This window comes from Bombina bombina, chromosome 1 (genome assembly GCF_027579735.1).
Source record: "Bombina bombina isolate aBomBom1 chromosome 1, aBomBom1.pri, whole genome shotgun sequence".
NCBI classification, from domain to species: Eukaryota; Metazoa; Chordata; class Amphibia; order Anura; family Bombinatoridae; genus Bombina; species Bombina bombina.
In genome coordinates this window covers 95,482,321-95,500,495 of record NC_069499.1, presented here as the reverse complement: position 1 = coordinate 95,500,495, position 18,175 = coordinate 95,482,321, and the positions used below count along the sequence as shown (strand labels likewise).

Here is an 18,175-nt window from a genome sequence, read left to right as displayed (position 1 = left end):
TTATGTGGCTCAGTAATGAGTTCATTCAATGTCATTCTGCTTCCTGTCAGCCAATATATACATACATGATCATATCACAGGCTGGGATTGGATATAGGGACCTCCCTCCTCTTACAGTGATTGCCCTCTCCTAGAAACCATTGCTGTGCATATTGTATCTTATGGCCTCCCCGCTTCCCTAATGACCACCATTGCAACGACTGTCCCCCCAGATTTGCAGCGGTGTCTCCGGCTCCCCCACCCTGTGATCCCCTCAATGATTTAAGCAGCGCAAGCTGGGGAGCCACCTGAGCCATCACCACGGATTCTTGTACGAGACGTCTCCAGCTGGACGCCATGTCCACCAAAGCGGAGCAATGTAAGTGCTGGAGCTGTCCGCGGTGCTGAAATGAATCAAGCGGTGACCTGGGCTTAGTGCGGCCGAAACAGGTGTAGGATTGAAGCGATGGTTAATAGTGAAGGGGGAGGGGGCTGTCTGTACAGGAGGACGGTGGTAGCGGCGATTCAGTGTGTTTGGCCTGAATTAGAAGAGGGCTGGTGCTGCAGCTAAAGCTCAGGGAAACCGGTAGAGGAGAGCTAAGCAGCAGAGAGGCTGAGAGTACAACGTATCTCTTATTATTAATGGGGAGAGCTTATCTCTCTTAGCTAACAAGCACTCACATACTGGCCTCTGCTTATTTGCAGGCACACAGATGTCTAATAAGCAGCTATCTGCCAACACTAGAGCAAACACATCTCTCTCACTATCATCAAATCTGTCTTAGTTTTAAGTCTTTGTGAATCCTGTAATCTGTAAAATATGTCACCTTTTTTTTTTTTTTTCAATATCAAGAATCGAGGAATTATTTTTAGGAAATGGTGCAGAATCCCCAAACATCAGTAATAATGAAAATGCTTCAGATAAAGGGAAGGTTAGCATATCACTCATCATTTTAAACCATTTGCCATTTTTCGTTTTTATTGTTAGCTCAGGCTGTACAGTGCATTTAATATTTAAGATAGAACCAATATAACAATAGCAGAGAACTATTATTCACAATCACTGGTTGAATTGATTGCTACTATATAAAGTCATCCTGTGTCAGGGGAATATTGGCTTCTGAAGAGTGTTGTTCAATAAAATCAATAATACTTTGCATTTTAAAAACAGAGCACTCCTGAAATTAATTAATGTCTCTTTAAATGTGTAAACCGTTTTTAAACCTGACACCTTTACGGTACACTTGCTGCTTTATTTACATGTTGGACTTTTCTGAACCGTGAACAGGTTTTGTACAGGAGTTTGTAATAATCAGGATTTTATGAGTGGGTTTCACATATTTTTTTTCAAAAAATATATTAATTAATTACAATAATCAGGACATTCTCCATCAGTATTACCCTAATAAAAAATGCAGCCCTTTATATAATGTATGCAGAATCATATTTTATGTTTGCATTGCTGTGAATGTGTGTAGGTTTATGTAATGAGAACAATGTTGTGAGTAACCATTGCATCTTGTTTATTTTTTTTTAGTCCAGACAGTTAATGGCAAAGATTATTACTGTTTTATGTTGCTCAAAGGTCATATGAATGATGTCCTTTATTCTACTCTTTCCACTCCCCCTACCTTCAACTTTGATTTGTCTATCTATCTATCTATCTATCTATCTATCTATCTGTATATCATCTATCTATCTATCTATCTATCTATCTATCTATCTACATATATATTTATTATAACAACAATAGTGACCTAGTCTTGCATGCACAATAATCTATCTATCTATCTATCTATCTTCTATCTATCTATCTATCTATCTATCTATCTATCTATCTATCTATCTATCTATCTACATATATATATTTATTATAACATCAATAGTGGCCTAGTCTTCCAGTATACAACTACTGTTTACTGGTCTATAATAGGTTCAACAAAATAATCTTTATCTGCATGCACAATAATACAATATAGCTGCTTTTTATATAAATACTGTGAGGGAGTATATGTTCCTTTGTTCTGTCTGTCTGTCTATCATCCCCTCACAATTATATATATATATATATATATATATATATATTTATATATTTCCACATGCACTATATTATGTCACTAAAACACAGGCTAGTGATTATCTGCTTGGATGCCAATAACACAAAGCAGTGATTTTCACCATCACTGCAGTAACGGTTAAATGCACATCAAGTAAAAACAAAATAGATTACTGCATATTTTAATATTCTCATCTGACCTGTTTGCTTAGTGGATTCTGTTTAATAAGAAAAATGGTTAAAAGTACCATGATCAGCCTTCAAGCTAAAATTGTTTGAGAGACCTCACAGTACTGACAACTCTACGAAGATAATCTATCCAGAGCGGAGAGCTTTAGATCATCGGGCTCTAAATCTTAAAAAATAAAAGAAAAATATAAATAAAAAGAAAAGGAATCTGTCCTCTGATTTTGGCTGTAGTTGTGTTTAAACTCGAAGTTTGTAGCACCATTAGCTACTAACAAGCTTCCTGAGCCATCTTAGAAACCAATAAATAAGCAATTTGTTAACCAACTACTGTCATAATCCTATTCACAACAAGAAATCATAGATTCTAATCCCAAGAGGGAAAGCTCATCTTTTAATCTTCCTGATCTTGATAAATTGATTATCTATACACTATTAGCTGCTCCTAACTGATAAAGACATGTGTCTGGTTCTAGATTTTATAATTGTGCAATGTTAAAAATGGCCTAAGCATCATTTAAAACATTTATCAATTACGTTTCTTATTTAATTTTCATTTTTTACTCTCTATTTTCATTATTTGCCCTCTATCCTTTTTTCTTCTTTTTTGGCTTTGCACTATCACCAGCAATCACATCCATTCTGTTTACTTAATTATCCCACTCCTACACATTTCAGGGTCTATGTTTCTGTTGCATCTGGTCAAATGGCTTGTAACACGAGACAGAAGTAATGGGCAGAATTGGTCAGTAATAGAGCTTGGTAAAAAAACAGACTGCCTAGCATATTAACTTAGCCTAGTTGGAGACTGTATAACAAAGCACTTTACATTTCCTTGCTTAGAATTGTACTTTACAAAGAGCATAAATATATTTATTTAGCAAATTGTAATGTCTCATATTTCTCAATAAGGAAATTGGCTAGAAGTTGTCATCTTGGCAAATAAACTTTTCAAGATTAATTTTATTCCAAAGTGGACAGGAAAATGAATCTGTACTAAAATTAAAAATAAAAAAGTAGAACATTCAGTTTTAAATAAATAATTAATAAATAATTTACTACTGTTAGCAAGTTTACATACGTGTCTTGGTATCCTTTATTGAAAAGCATACCTAGTAAGCCTCAGGAGAGTGCATGCATCCTGAGAACTATATGGCAGCAGTGTTTGTAAGAAAGTGTTTTTTAAATAAAGTTATACCTTGTTGAGGATTAGAGAGAAACAATGCTTGGAACAATTTATAATATTGTTAAACATATAATTGCAAACGCTGCTGCTATATGATAGTCAATACACACATACACTACTGTCAGTTTGATAGACATGAACAAGGGGCTGATCACAGACATTTAGGGGGTACGGTTATGAGTTTTCCACCTACACTAACCAATAATTTGCAATTCCTAACACTCTATTGCCCTTGTGAGGTATTTTGATTCACTGTTGACTCACTATTGCAAAACTGACAAAGTTGTCTCAATTTTTGTTCTTTTACTTTTTTCAGGTTTTCTTTTTTACTTGTATTAGAGTGGACTGTTTTTTGCTAGGGGTATTTTTTTAGGTTTAGTTTGTTTAATCCATGTAATTTAAAAGACCCTTTTGTGATTTTGGCATCATTCACAGGGTAGCTTGTCAAGGTGAACAGTTACAAGATGAGTGAAATGATGACTCAACCACAACTTGCAGATGTGCAACTTTTTAAGTTGTTAAGTTGTGAAAATGTTAGGTTCACAAATAAATTCTAAGGAATCAGGGCCAGGATTAGATACATGGTGTCTCAAACTCAATTTGCTATTCCATATCCATTTTTGAAAATCATTATACAATGAACTTTATCTTAACAGATCTACCCCAGATCATTATTACTTCTTCTAAGGAATCAGGGCCAGGATTAGATACATGGTGTCTCAAACTCAATTTGCTATTCCACATCCATTTTTGAAAATCATTATACAATGAACTTTATCTTAACAGATCTACCCCAGATCATTATTACTTTTCTTCTTATTTTAGCATTAGGAGCTTTGCTGCTTATATTCCACCACAAAAGAGTGAACATTGTTATAACATAACACTGAGAATTTATTTATCCAGATCTACTGAAGAGATATTACCATTTAATACCAGCAAATCTATCCCATTAGATTTATCTCACTACCACATTTTAGAATGAATACTGCAGCAGTTGTGGCTGTAGTACTGTCTAAAAATCCCGATATGGCCATATAGGAAGCCTGTCAGTCTTACAATTCTCAATAACAGAAAATCTGCTGAATGCATTTACTTTTTATTTTCTTGATTTATGGTGTCTCCCAATCTAAGATAAACTGCCATATTTCATAGTTAATCAATAATAATCAAAATATTTAAAATAATATGTTTAACATTGAATGCCTGATCCATCTTTAAATGAACAGGTAAGAAATTAAACTTTAGTAATTAAAATAGAACATACAATTTAAAAAAAACACTAAAAACTTGATATCAAATGAACCTCTTTCTTTTTCATACTGATGCTGGCTCAGGAGCGTGTATGTGTTTTGAGCACTATAATGCCTATTGAAAACCAAACAAATCTGCAGGCTCACATCAAAAAAATCCAGGATCCATTAGTAAAATCAAGGGAATATAAAATTTTCAAAAGTTTTTTGTGATGTTTACAAAATTTTGCCACCCGCGTGTTTTAGTGCATGAAAAATATGTGCATGCATTTTTAGGATCATGGGCATTATATTGACTGTTATACATGTTTTTATTAAAAATTCTATTGCTTTTAAAAATTGTACCATATAAATGCAAAAATAAAACAATATCAAGTACAATCATATTTGTTTGCAATTATCTAGAAATGCAAATAAATATACTGACAAATGAAAAAAGATCAAGGAGAAAGAAGGAAAGAGATATTGAGGCCGTATATAACTAAGAAATTAATAAATAAATTAACACATATGAAAGTCAGGTTCAGAGGGATGTGAATTCAGGAACCTGGTACTAAAAAAAAGAAAAAAAAAGGCTGTAATAAGGAATCTGGAATATGGATACTGTAGTTAAAGACTAGTTGCCAGGTGTCCACATATCAAGACATGACTTTATTTTTCTAAAAGGATTGTTATTACCAAAATATCACCTAGATTACAAATTTTGCGTTACGGTGCGGTACGGCTTTAACGCTGAAGAAATGGCCATTATGCTGGAATGGCCAGGAACGCATATTACGAGTTGTGTCATTATAGCTATACCGCAAGCATTTTAGCCTGTAACGCAAAAAATGATGTTTTTGTGTGGGATTTTCATAGCGCCGGTATTACAGGTTGTGCGGTCTGGTTAAAATGTTTGCGTTACAGCCTATACCGACACGATCCATACCGCCATCTGAGAGCAGTAGTTATGGATTTTGCGAAACAAAAATGTTTCACAAAACTCATAACTAAACTGTTACAAAGTACACTAACACCCATAAACTACCTATTAACCCTTAAACCGCCACCCTCCCGCATCGCAAACACTATATGAAACCTATTAACCCCTAATCTGCTGCCCACCCACATCGCAACTATTAAATAAACCTATTAACCTTTAATCTGCCGCCCACCCACATCGGCAACACTATTTGAATATATTAACCCCTAAACCGCCGCTCCCCGACATTGCCGCCTCTATAATAAAGTTATTAACTCCTAAACCTCCGGCCTCCCACATCGCCGCCACTAAATAAACATATTAACCCCTAAAACTCCGGCCTACCACATCACCGCCACTAAATAAACCTATTAACCCTTAAACCGCCGGACCCCCACATCACAAAACACTAAATTAAACTATTAACCCCTAAACCTAACACCCCCCTAACTTTAAATTATAATTACAATATAACTATAATTAAATAAATAAAAACTAACCTGGGAAATAAAAATAAAACTAAGTTTAAACTATAAATTAACCTATTATAACTATTTTAATTTTAAAAAAACTACCAATTTAAAAATCTAAATTCCAAATTTAAAAAAACCTAACACTATGAAAAAATTAAAAAAATCTGAAATTACAAAAAATAATAAACACTAAATTACAAAAAATAAAAAACACTAAGATTACAAAAAATAATATACGAAATTATCACAAATAACAACAGTTACACCTAATCTAATAACCCTATAAAAATAACCCCCCCAAAATAAAAACACCCCATGCCTACAATAAACTAACAATATTCCTTAAAAGGTCTTTTTGTAGGACATTGCCCTAAGTTAAACAGCTCTTTTACCTGTAAAAAAATACAAAGTCCCCCAACAGTAAAACCCACCACCCAACCAACCCCCCAAAATAAAACACCTAACTCTAAAAAAAACTGTTACCCATTGCCCTTAAAGGGGCATTTGTACGGGCATTGCCCTTACAAAGGGCATTCAGCTCTTTTTCACTGCCCTTAAAAGGGCATTCAGCTCTTTTACAATTGCCCAAAGCCCTAAACTAAAACAACCCAAAAAAATGAAAAAAAAAAGACCTAACACTAACCCCATAAAATCTACTCACGGTTCCTGAAGTCCGGACTTGCATCTTCATCCAGGTGGCGAGAAGTCTTCATCCAGACGGCGACACCTTCATCCATCTTAGGGACGTCTTCTATTTTCATCCTGGCGGCCCGGAGCTATCCTGGAAGCCGATCCCATCCTGCACGGTGCGTCCTCTTGATACGGTTACTGCCGTATACTGAAGTTGAATGCAAGGTAGCCGTTTCAAAATGGCGTAACTTGCATTCATATTGGCTAATTTTATTCTTCAAATTCAAATCAGCCAATAGGATGAGATCTTCTGAAATCATATTGGCTGTTCAAAACAGCCAATAGGATGAGAGCTTCTGAAATCCTATTGGCTGTTCAAAACAGCCAATAGGATGAGAGCTACTGCTTCCAGGATAGCTCCGCTCCGCGCAGCCGGGATGAAGATAGAAGACGTCCCCAAGATGGATAAAGGTGTCGCCGCCTGAATGAAGACTTCTCGCTGCCTGGATGAAGATGGATGTCCAGACTTCAGGAACAGTGAGTAGATTTTATGGGGTTAGTGTTAGTTTTTTTTCCCATTTTTTTGGGTGGGTTTTTTTTAGATTAGGGCTTTGGGCAATTGTAAAAGAGCTGAATGCCCTTTTAAGGGCAGTGAAAAAGAGCTGAATGCCCTTTTAAGGGCAATGCCCGTACAAATGCCCGTTTAGGGTCAATTGATAGCTTAGGTTTTTTTAGAGTTAGATTTTTTTATTTTGGTGGGTTGGTTGGGTGGTGGGTTTTACTGTTGGGGGACTTTGTATTTTTTTACAGGTAAAAGAGCTGTTTAACTTAGGGCAATGCCCTACAAAAGGCCCTTTTAAGGGATATTGGTAGTTTCTTGTAGGTTAGGGGTGTTTTTATTTTTTGGGGGGCTTTTTTATTTTTATAGGGCTATTAGATTAGGTGTAATTGTTTTCATTTTTGATAATTTCGTTTATTTTTTGTAAGCTTAGTGTTTTTTATTTTTTGTAATTTAGTGTTTATTTTTTGTAATTTTACATTTTTTATTTTTTTTCATAGTGTTAGGTTTTTTTAAATTTGTAATTTAGATTTTTTTAATTGGTAGTATTTTTTTATTTTATTAGAATAGTTATGTTAGGTTACTTTATAGTTTAATTTAAAGATAGTTATATTGTAATTTTAATTTAAAGTAAAGGGGGGTGTTAGGTTTAGGGGTTAATAGTTTAATTTAGTGTTTTGCGATGTGAGGGACTGGCGGTTTAGGGGTTAATAGGTTTATTTAGTGGCGGCGATGTGGGGGGCCGGAGGTTTAGGGGTTAATAGGTTTATTTAGTAGCAGCGATATGGGAGGCCGGAGGTTTAGGGGTTAATCATTTTATTTAGTGGCGGCGATGTCGGGGAGTGGCGGATTAGGGGTTAATAGCTTTTATTAGTGTCAGCGATGTCGGGAGCGGTGGATTAGGGGTTAATAACTTTATTTAGGTGTCGGCGATGTCGGGGGCGGTGGTTAGGGGTATTTAGACTTTTTTTTCCCCATAGACATCAATGGGGTTGTGTTACAGAGATTTTTCATTCCGCACTTCAGGTGTTTGTTTTTTTCTAACACACTCTACCCATAGATGTTTATGGGGGAAAGCGTGCACGAGCACGTCAAATCAGCCCTTGGCTTTTGTGTGGTATAGAGCTTAACGCCACCATATCGCACGCACAGGAAGGCTTTTCAGTAACTCATAATGGCAGCGCTATGGAGAGTGAATTAACACAACTTTTTTGGCGTTAGTTTCGCACCCTGTTTAGCGCAAAACTCGTAATCTAGGTGTATGTTTGGCAAATAACTATTTCAATGCATATTATGATAATATTTTGGCACTCTATAGTTAATTTAGAACTAAGTTATCAAAAGCTAAATGAAAAAAAAACTCTTTGTATTTACCAAAGCCTTGTAGAAGGATAGAATAGTATATGCTAGAAATAGAAATAAATGGAAAACCTCTCCTGCCATTTTCCTACCTACTGTTAAGCATCTGAGTATATATTATCCTTGACATATTTATTCTTAAGACAACCTTGCCATATATATATATAGTAGATGTGGAACAAAGCACTCACTGGTCTTGAAATATATTTAAATTTGAATTTTATTTGCAGTGACGTTTCGGGGTGTTCACCCCTTCATGAAGGGGTGAACACCCCGAAACGTCACTGCAAATAAAATTCAAGTTTAAATATATTTCTAGACCATTGAGTGCTTTGTTCCACATCTACTATCTACCTGCTTCTTAGCACCCTGGCATTTGAATACAGTTAGTGTGAGTGCGACCTGCCTCATATATATATATATATATATATATATATAGCATTTATAAAATGTAGTAATGTAATATAATAGTGATAAAACTGAAGGAGAAGGGTTAGTACTGGTAGTAGTGACTACTTCCATTGTATAAATACAACATTGCTTTTCCTGTATCATTTTGTTTTATGCAGTTGCTTCCAAGATTCGATATCTACAAGAATATCACAACCGCGTTCTTCATAACATTTATCCGGTGCCATCTGGAACTGACATAGCAAACACTTTGAAATATTTCTCCCAGACGTTATTAAGGTGAGATTTTAAGTTTTAACTACAATGAAATGAAAGCAAGTTAACAATAGTTAAAAATTTTGCTTTATTGGGTTTCTGCTTTGTCAATGCTCCTCCAAGAGGATATTAGCCATATTATCCCTATTTTTATTTGAGCGATGTTCATTAGTCCTTTTTGATAGCCATGACATTTAAAGTAACCTTCACCAAAATTATTGCAGGGCATCTCCTTAAAGTTATGGTAAATCCTTGAATTTAAAAAATGCTAGAATTTACCAGCACTTAAAAAAAATGGGACCTTAAAGGGATAGTAAACCCCAAAATTTTCTTTTATGATTCAGATAGAACATACAATTTCCAAACAACTTTCCAATTTACTTCTATTATAAAATTTGCTTCATTCTCTTGTTATCCATTACTGAAGGAACAGCATTGCACTACCGGCAGCTAGCTGAACACATCTAGTTAGCCAATCACAAGAGACAAATGTGTGCAGGCATCAATTAGCAGCAGCTCCAACTGGTGTATGATATGTGCATATTCATTTTTAACAAGGGATACTAAGAGAATGAAGCACATTTGAAAATAGAAGTGAATTTAAAAGTGTCTTAAAATTACATACTCTATCTGAATCATGCAAGTTTATTTTTGACTTTACTATCCCTTTAAGTGATGACTTTTTAAAAAGATATGTTAAACGTACCTTTTCTTTGCCACAGCCTCCCTGCTAAACTAAACAGCTCTGGCAACCAATGGCAAAGTTCTATTTTTTTTAGTGAGGTGATGTTCCACCTTTAAGCCAATAGCCATACTAGCTGTACTGCACTGTGCTGTATGCTAGCATTGCTATTGGCTAAGGGGTGGAAACTTAATCACATAAAAAAAAGGACTTTGCCATGGGCGGGCGGAGCCAATTAGTTTAGCAACTAAGCTGCAGCAAAGAAAAGATATGTTAACATACCTTTTTTAAAAAGTCATCATTGAAGGTCCCATTTATTTTTAGTGCTGGTAAATCCTAGCATTTTTGAGACGCTAAAATTTACCATCACTTTAAGCTATGAAATTCAGATTTTTAACAAAACTGCTCCCCGTTGTGTATACAGGTGTTCCCAAAAGCTCAACAAATCCTCTACACTCTCACTATTGCCCACATAATTTTCTTACAGTTGGCAATGATCAACCCCTTCCTGACAGTCACATATACTGTAGTCAAAACTAATAAAGAGATAGCCAGTGAGTCACCTTTTATCTGATGACTTTTAGCAACATTTAGTATGTTGATTTTATCAAAATTACCCTTTAGTGTCAAAAAAACATAAAGGGCCCGGTGATCTAAAGCTCTCTGGGCGTGTGAAATTCTCTAAAAAAATTTTTCCCAGTACTATGAAGTCTCTGTCGTAATTGTCTAAAGGTTTTGTTGTTTTTCTACCTTGAGGACAGCCTGTCACAAATAGGTGTTCATTGCTTTTAAATATTTACATTTGATGCATGCACTACAATAGGGCTCACAAAAAAATAAAAAAAATTGAAATAAATGAAATTTGTATTTATAAGTTCAAAATTCAAAGGGTATTATGTTCCTTATTGTAAAATGAGTTTCCCCCCTAAGCTAGTGGGCTGAACAGAGGCATTCCATCGGAGTAGCTGAAATGTATCCACCAGGTCTGTAGTAATCTCAGAACATTTCCCCTGCAACTCTCACTGTTTTGTCTCCCAAACTAAAAACTGAGATTGTCTCAAAATATTCAAAACACATATTACCCTCATAGAAAAAACACCTGTATACATAAATAGAGGGGATTGTAAGATAATATTACTCAAGATAAATATATTACTCAAGATAAATACACTGGTAACGCAACACATGGATTTTTCATATATACTTTCACATACGAACATATATTAAATAGTGTTTCAAATTAATTATATATATAGTATTGTACACATACGCAGTAGGACAATATGAAGACATATCACACAATTGTTTCAATGTCTAATTATTAGGTTAAACTGGATACTTATTTTGACATTTGGTTCCTTACTTAAAAGGTGACAGACAATTTTTCTCTTGTTCCATGTACCAACTACATTTAATCTGACTTCTAACTGATAATATGTGTACATTTAGGTCCAGATTACAAGTGGAGCGCTAATTAACGCTTAAGTAATCTTTTCACGTGCGTCAGGTTGCACTTGTAGTATGAGTTGAAAGTAAACTGTTTTCGCTCATGCGCTAACATGACAAGAGCAAAAAGCCGAATTTAGAATATCATGCATGCTTGTTCATGTTTTCCACCATAGAAGTTAATAAAGTGGAAAAAACTACCCCACTCTCGTGCAAACCTGATCGCATGTTCTCATGTGTGCTAACCCGACATAAAAATCTGAATATTTCACATTCCAATGCTTTTCACATAACAGAATATTTTCTATTTATTCATAAATAAGTATTTCTACATACAGTATATGTGATTTTTATTGTTGTGCAATATATATCTATAACTATATGATTATATATAGGTATGTATACAGATATATATATATATATATATATATATATATACAGTTGCAAGAAAAAGTATGTGAACTCTTTAGAATGATATGGATTTCTGCACAAATTGGTCATAAAATGTAATCTGATCATCATCTAAGTCACAACAATAGACAATCACAGTCTGCTTAAACTTATAACGCACAAAGAATGAAATGTTGCCATAGATGATGATCAGATCACATTTTATGACCAATTTGTGCAAAAATCCATATAATTCCAAAGGGTTCACATACTTTTTCTTGCAACTGTATATATATTATATATATATATATATATATATATATATATATATATAAACTCACTGGCCACTTTATTAGGTGCACCTTGCTAGCACCGGGTTGGACCCCCTTATGCCTTCAGAACTGCCTTAATTCTTCGTGGCATAGATTCAACAAGGTGTTGGAAACATTCCTCAGACATTTTGGTCCATTTTGACATGATAGCATCTCCCGTTCCACCACATCGCAAAGGTATTCAATTGGATTGATATCTGGTGACTGTGGAGGCCATTGGAGTACAGTGAACTCATTTGTCATTTTCTAGAAACCAGTTCGAAAAGATTTGAGCTTTGTGACATGGTGCATTATCCTGCTGGAAGTAGCCATCAGAAGATGGGTACACTAGTCATAAAGGAATGGACATGGTCAGCAGCAATACTCAGGTAGGCCGTTGCATTTAAATGATGCTCAGTTGGTACTAGGTGGCCCAAAGTGTGCCAAGAAAATATCCCCCACACCATTACACCACCAGCAGCAGACTGAACTGTAGATACAAGGCAGGATGGATCCATGCTTTCATGTTGTTTACGCCAAATTCTGACCCTACCATCTGAATATCGCAGCTGAAATCGAGACTCATCAGACCAGGCAACAATTTTCTAATCTTCTATTCCCCAAATTTGGTGAGCCTGTGTGAATTGTAGCCTCAGTTTCCTGTTCTTAACTGACAGGAGTGGCACCCGGTGTGGTGTTCTGCTGCTGTAGCCCATCTGCCTCAAGGTTCGACGTGTTGTGCGAGATGGTATTCTGCATACATTGCTTGTAACGAGTGGTTATTTGAGTTACTGTTGCCTTTCTATCATCTCAAACCAGTCTGCCCATTCTACTCTGACCTTTGACAGGGATTTTCGTCCACACAACTGCCGCTCACTGGATATTTTCTCTTTTTCAGACCATTCTCTGTAAACCCTAGAGATGGTTGTGCGTGAAAATCCCAGTAGATCATCAGTTTTTGAAGTACTCAGACCAGCCCGTCTGGCACCATCAACCATGCCACATTCAAAGTCACTTAAATCCCCTTTCTTCCCCATTATGATGCTCGATTTGAACTTCAGCAAGTTGTCTTCACCACATCTAGATGCCTAAGAGCATTGAGTTGCTGCCATGTAATTGGCTGATTAGCAATTAGTGTTACCAAGCAATTGAACAGGTATGAAAGGAATATCTTTTTTTTAAATACACAAAACATATTCTGCTATGTGCAGAACAATGGAATGTGAAATATTTATAGTAAATGCAAACTATAACACTTTATTAAATTTGATTATTGCATAAATATGCTTTTTCATGTTTTCATCTACTTAACGGCAAAGGGCTCCAATTCACACACACACACACACACACATATATATATATATATATATATATATATATATATACTGTATATATACAGTATACATATATGTGTACATATGTATTTTTGTGTTTATATGTGTATATATGTCTGTAAATACATATATACACACATAAACACATAAATACCTATGTACACAAATATAAATATATATATATTAATATATATATATATATATATATATATAAAACATGGAAGGGAACTGCTCTCCAAGACCGGATCAGGTACACATCCGGTAACTAAGCAACATCCAGCCCTGGGTGCTAAATAGCACTCCAAAAAAGCTGTGATGTCACCAGAGCCACAGGCAGTTAACCCCAGTCCGGAATGGGTGCAAGAAACAAGGGGGATTACAAATAAAAAATAATACAACACATAGAAACACCCAGCACTCACTAGCTAGCTCACAGCTAAGATAAAATCACAACTGGAAAGGTTAGTCACCGCATCTGGCCAAATGGGAAAGCTCAGGCACCACGTCAAGGTCCTTTCCATTGCCTGAGTCCCTCACACATAAACACATAAATACCTATGTACACAAATATAAATATATATATATATATATATATATATATTAGGGATGCACCGAAATTTCGGCTGCGGAAAGTTTCGGCCGAAAATGGCATTTTTAGCTATTTCGTTTTTCTTTTTTTTACGTGTTATTTTCGGAAAAATTATTGTGTAGCATGTTTCAAATTTGATGCTAGCTTAGATCTGCTGTTAAAGTTTATTACTTGACTTACTGTTCTGCATATAATGAGTTTTCTAGGACTATACTTTATTTGGATAATTGGTAAAAAAAACCCTGTTAAATCTGATTCTGTTGCATAAAACTAAATGAAGAATAATACAGTATATTGATATTTATAATTGTTTTAAGTAGGGATGCACCAAAATGTTGGTCGCAGAAACATTTTGGCCGAAAATTGCATTTTTTGCCTGTTTTTTTTTTTCTTGGTAAAATTATTGTGTAACATATTATTGTTTTAAGATATTTTTGTCCAATTTTAGTGTGTTACGTTCAACAAAAGTGTGGGCTTTTTTATGGCTCTAATTATGCAAAAAAAAATCATTTGAAAAAAATACGTTTTCGGTATCAGTTTCGGTTTTCGGCCAAGCGCATCCTGGATTTTCGGATTCGGTTTCGGTCCAGAATTTCCATTTTGGTGCATCACTAATATATATATATATATATATATATACACACATATATATATATATATATATATATATATATATATATATATAAAAATCATCAGCAAAAAAAGGCACTCTCTGAAAAATAGTTAAAATTTGACCTTTAATAAATAATCCTAACATGCATTTTAGGATTATTTATTAAAGGTCAAGTTTTAACTATTTTTCAGAGAGTGCCTTTTTTTGCTGATGATTTTTGAATACTTTACTAAGTGCACCCTGGAGGCTGCTATAATAAATGGAGTACCTGTTCTAAATGACTGCTATGTATATATATATATATATATATATATATATATATAAAAATATGTTAATAATAATTGAAGAAGCACACTCCCACTCGCTCATAAGACAGGTACCAGGGGTGTAGAAAGTTATCAATAAACACAGTCCAGCAATTGCACTCTCTGAATTTGAATCACATCAAACTTTATTGTGAACGTTTTCGGAGCATTCACTCTTCCTCAGACGGTCTGAGGAAGGGAACTGAATGCTCCGAAAACGTTTACAATAAAGTTTGATGTGATTCAAATCCAGAGAGTCCAATTGCTGGACTGTGTTTATATAAAAAAAATATACATATATATATATATCTACTGTATATACATCTTTAGACATGTAAATGTATGTATAACTATGTTAAAGTTTCACGAACAGTTAACCAGAGCTCTGAAGTCGCGGTAATCATTCTAGCTTAAATTGCAATTGCGCTCAAGCGATCGCTTTACTTTCAATTCTTAACACCAGCAGTAAGCCCGACAAGCTCAAAACACCCGCGATAAACTGCTTATCGCTTGCGCACAAACATTTGTGCTCCACTCGTAATCTTGCCTTTACCTAGGCAAACCTGGAATGTATTACATTTTTGCAATTTCTTAATGATGTTTTATAAAAAGGCCCATTGTCCTCAAACCTAAGGAAATCGAGAGTAGAAGTACAACATTTTTAGAGATGACATACTTTAGCTTCTGAAAATATTTTCTGAATGATAATTATTGTTAGCACTTTAAAAAGTAAAAGACATAGGAATATTATGGCTAATAAACCTCAAATTCAGTCATTATTTTTTCATTCAAGTCCATAAGTGAATGCTTGCATAGCTAATGACAAGAATCATGCAAGGGGAAAACTATTTAAAAAATTAGCATGAAAGCATGGAATGTGCAAAAGATGTGGCAGCAGTGTGATTATGCTTCAGATTTATTTAAAAATGGAAATAGAAGGAGCATATCCCAATAATGAACCAAGGCAATTATCATCATATTAAAAACTGGGCTACAGTGCAACCTCTTTTCTTAAACAAAATTGGAAGCACTTATAGATATCTTTATAGGTCGTATTGCTGAGTTAAGAAGCAAAGCTTACTCGTACGTTCCATTGTTTAAAACACAGTAATGTTTTTCATTTAAAAGGAGTTAATGATTGCAATGTGGATACATAAAATCTGAAAAATAGGAAAAAAAATGGTAAACATAGTATGCTTTAATTGGTAATAATGTCACATACAGAGTCCAAACTTATGGTAACACAACCATAAAAATGTATGTGGTAAATTATGTATGGTCCATTTAGCTCATTTAGAGGGCATTATGGAGCTGAACAGTCCATTTAGAACAGTGTTGTATTTTACTTTTGTTCTTCCCTACATTCACTATTCTCCCTCCTGCCCCAATTTTATCATATTTGCATCATGTATATTTCTCGTAACTGAGCAGTAGTCAACTCCTTCTTGTCAGACGTATAAAGGAAATCAATTAATCACTTCCCAATTTTAAATCTTTGAACCACTTAAATTGCTGCACTCTGTATAATTCTTGATTGATACCAAATATAACTTTAACGAATAGTGATAGTGACGGTGATATTGGCTTAGTAGCTACAGTGATATGTTTTAAAGCTCAATAAAATTTAAAGATTGAACACTGGCTTATCAGTAGTGGTAATGCCGGCACTGATGTTTCTGTGCCATGCATATCCACCAGCCTTTTTCCAATTCAATAAATTACAGTGAGTTTACCCTAGCTCATTTAGTAGAAATAGATACAAATAGGGTATTTAAGCTGTTTTAATGAGTGGGGTTTGACAGCAATCAAATATGATTGTGGGTGGGACCCAAAGTGTAATTGACAGGGTGAGAATCATTACTAATAGCGTCTGTATGAATTCATGTTGGCGTGTATGTTGCTTACTATACATTAACTATTTAAGCTGTCAGTGGTGTCATCAATACATTACATTAGAAAAAAGCTTACTGCACCCACTAAAAATTAAAGGTGTTAAAGATCATTTCAATGTTGATTTTTTGAAACGGGGCATTGATTAACAGAAAACCTAAATGAACTATGTAATTTTTATTGATTTATTTTTAGAAATATTTGCATACTTTTCCCCCTTTAGTTCAAGATGAGTCTGTAATAATTTCTGCCTCAAGGGAAATCTAACATCAAAAAAATTTATAAAATTAAAGATAAATAAATACAATGTTAAGAACAACAACATTATATAATATTCTGTAGCTTTTTCATGTATTCAATAATCATCAACATTTTGCTACAGATGATAATTGTAATGATTTATTTTTAAGATAGGTATTTTTTTTTTATTACTGGGAAACGCCTTCTTAGAAAATAGATTTGACAGTTATTTTCCTCCTGTAGAAAGTTGGAGATAAAAGACAAGTTTAATATGTATACTATATGATAACCACTAAGCCATTAATTTCTGGCAACAGCCCTGCCAGGTTTTTAAATAGCAACGATTATCCTTTTTTACTTCTGAAATTTAACTTTGTATCATTTTGCAATCTATTTTAATTGGGCTTAGCATTATTTAGTGACTGAGCGCAGGTTGCCATAGTAACACTACCAAATGTTCTTGGTATTAATGGCAAGTACTCCCTCTGGCCCCAATTTAAATGCGGTCATAGATTATTTCTACCAAATCTTTGGGTTTAAATTGAAATATATTGGATAAGAAGCACTTAATACTTAAGATAGGAGACAGATCCGGAATGTTAGTGATAATTTAGATGGAGTTTAGTTTGATCACTTGTAATTAAAATGCGCTATAACTTACTTTTTAATGTAGATAGGAAATTCAAATCCCCCCCCCTCCACCACACAATTCAAAAGTCAATTTTTCTGTGAGCTAAACGGTTTGAAGTGTTGTCCAATCAGTGCTTTCTGCTTTGGGCACCTTTTATTGTAGCTAGAGCGCTGATTGGACAACAATTCAAACCTTTAGTTTACAGAAAAATTGACTTTTAAAGTTTGCGGCGGAGCACAGGGAAATTGAATTTCATATCTATATTAAAAAGTAAGTTATAACGCATCTTCATTACAACGGATAAATTAAACTCAATCTAAAATATCACTTACATTCTGGATCTGTTTTTATAATGGGGGAGAGTTTACCATCACTTTAATAACAGTACCCTGTTTGCACCAGCTATTATAATTGACTAATAATATTATTGTTTATT

The 18,175-nt window shown here is 34.5% G+C and overlaps 1 protein-coding gene across 1 annotated transcript in view; it reads left to right on the top strand.

Annotated features, from left to right (window-relative positions):
- The first annotated feature begins 336 nt into the window (after nt 1–336).
- The window catches only part of UNC79 (unc-79 homolog, NALCN channel complex subunit), a 538,284-nt gene continuing 520,445 nt past the window's right edge, over nt 337–18,175 (top strand). Inside the window, exons 1-2 of the mRNA XM_053710079.1 lie at nt 337–358; nt 9,212–9,332. Of these exons, the coding sequence (XP_053566054.1) occupies nt 337–358; nt 9,212–9,332 (143 nt within the window). The remainder of the gene's footprint in view (nt 359–9,211; nt 9,333–18,175) is intronic.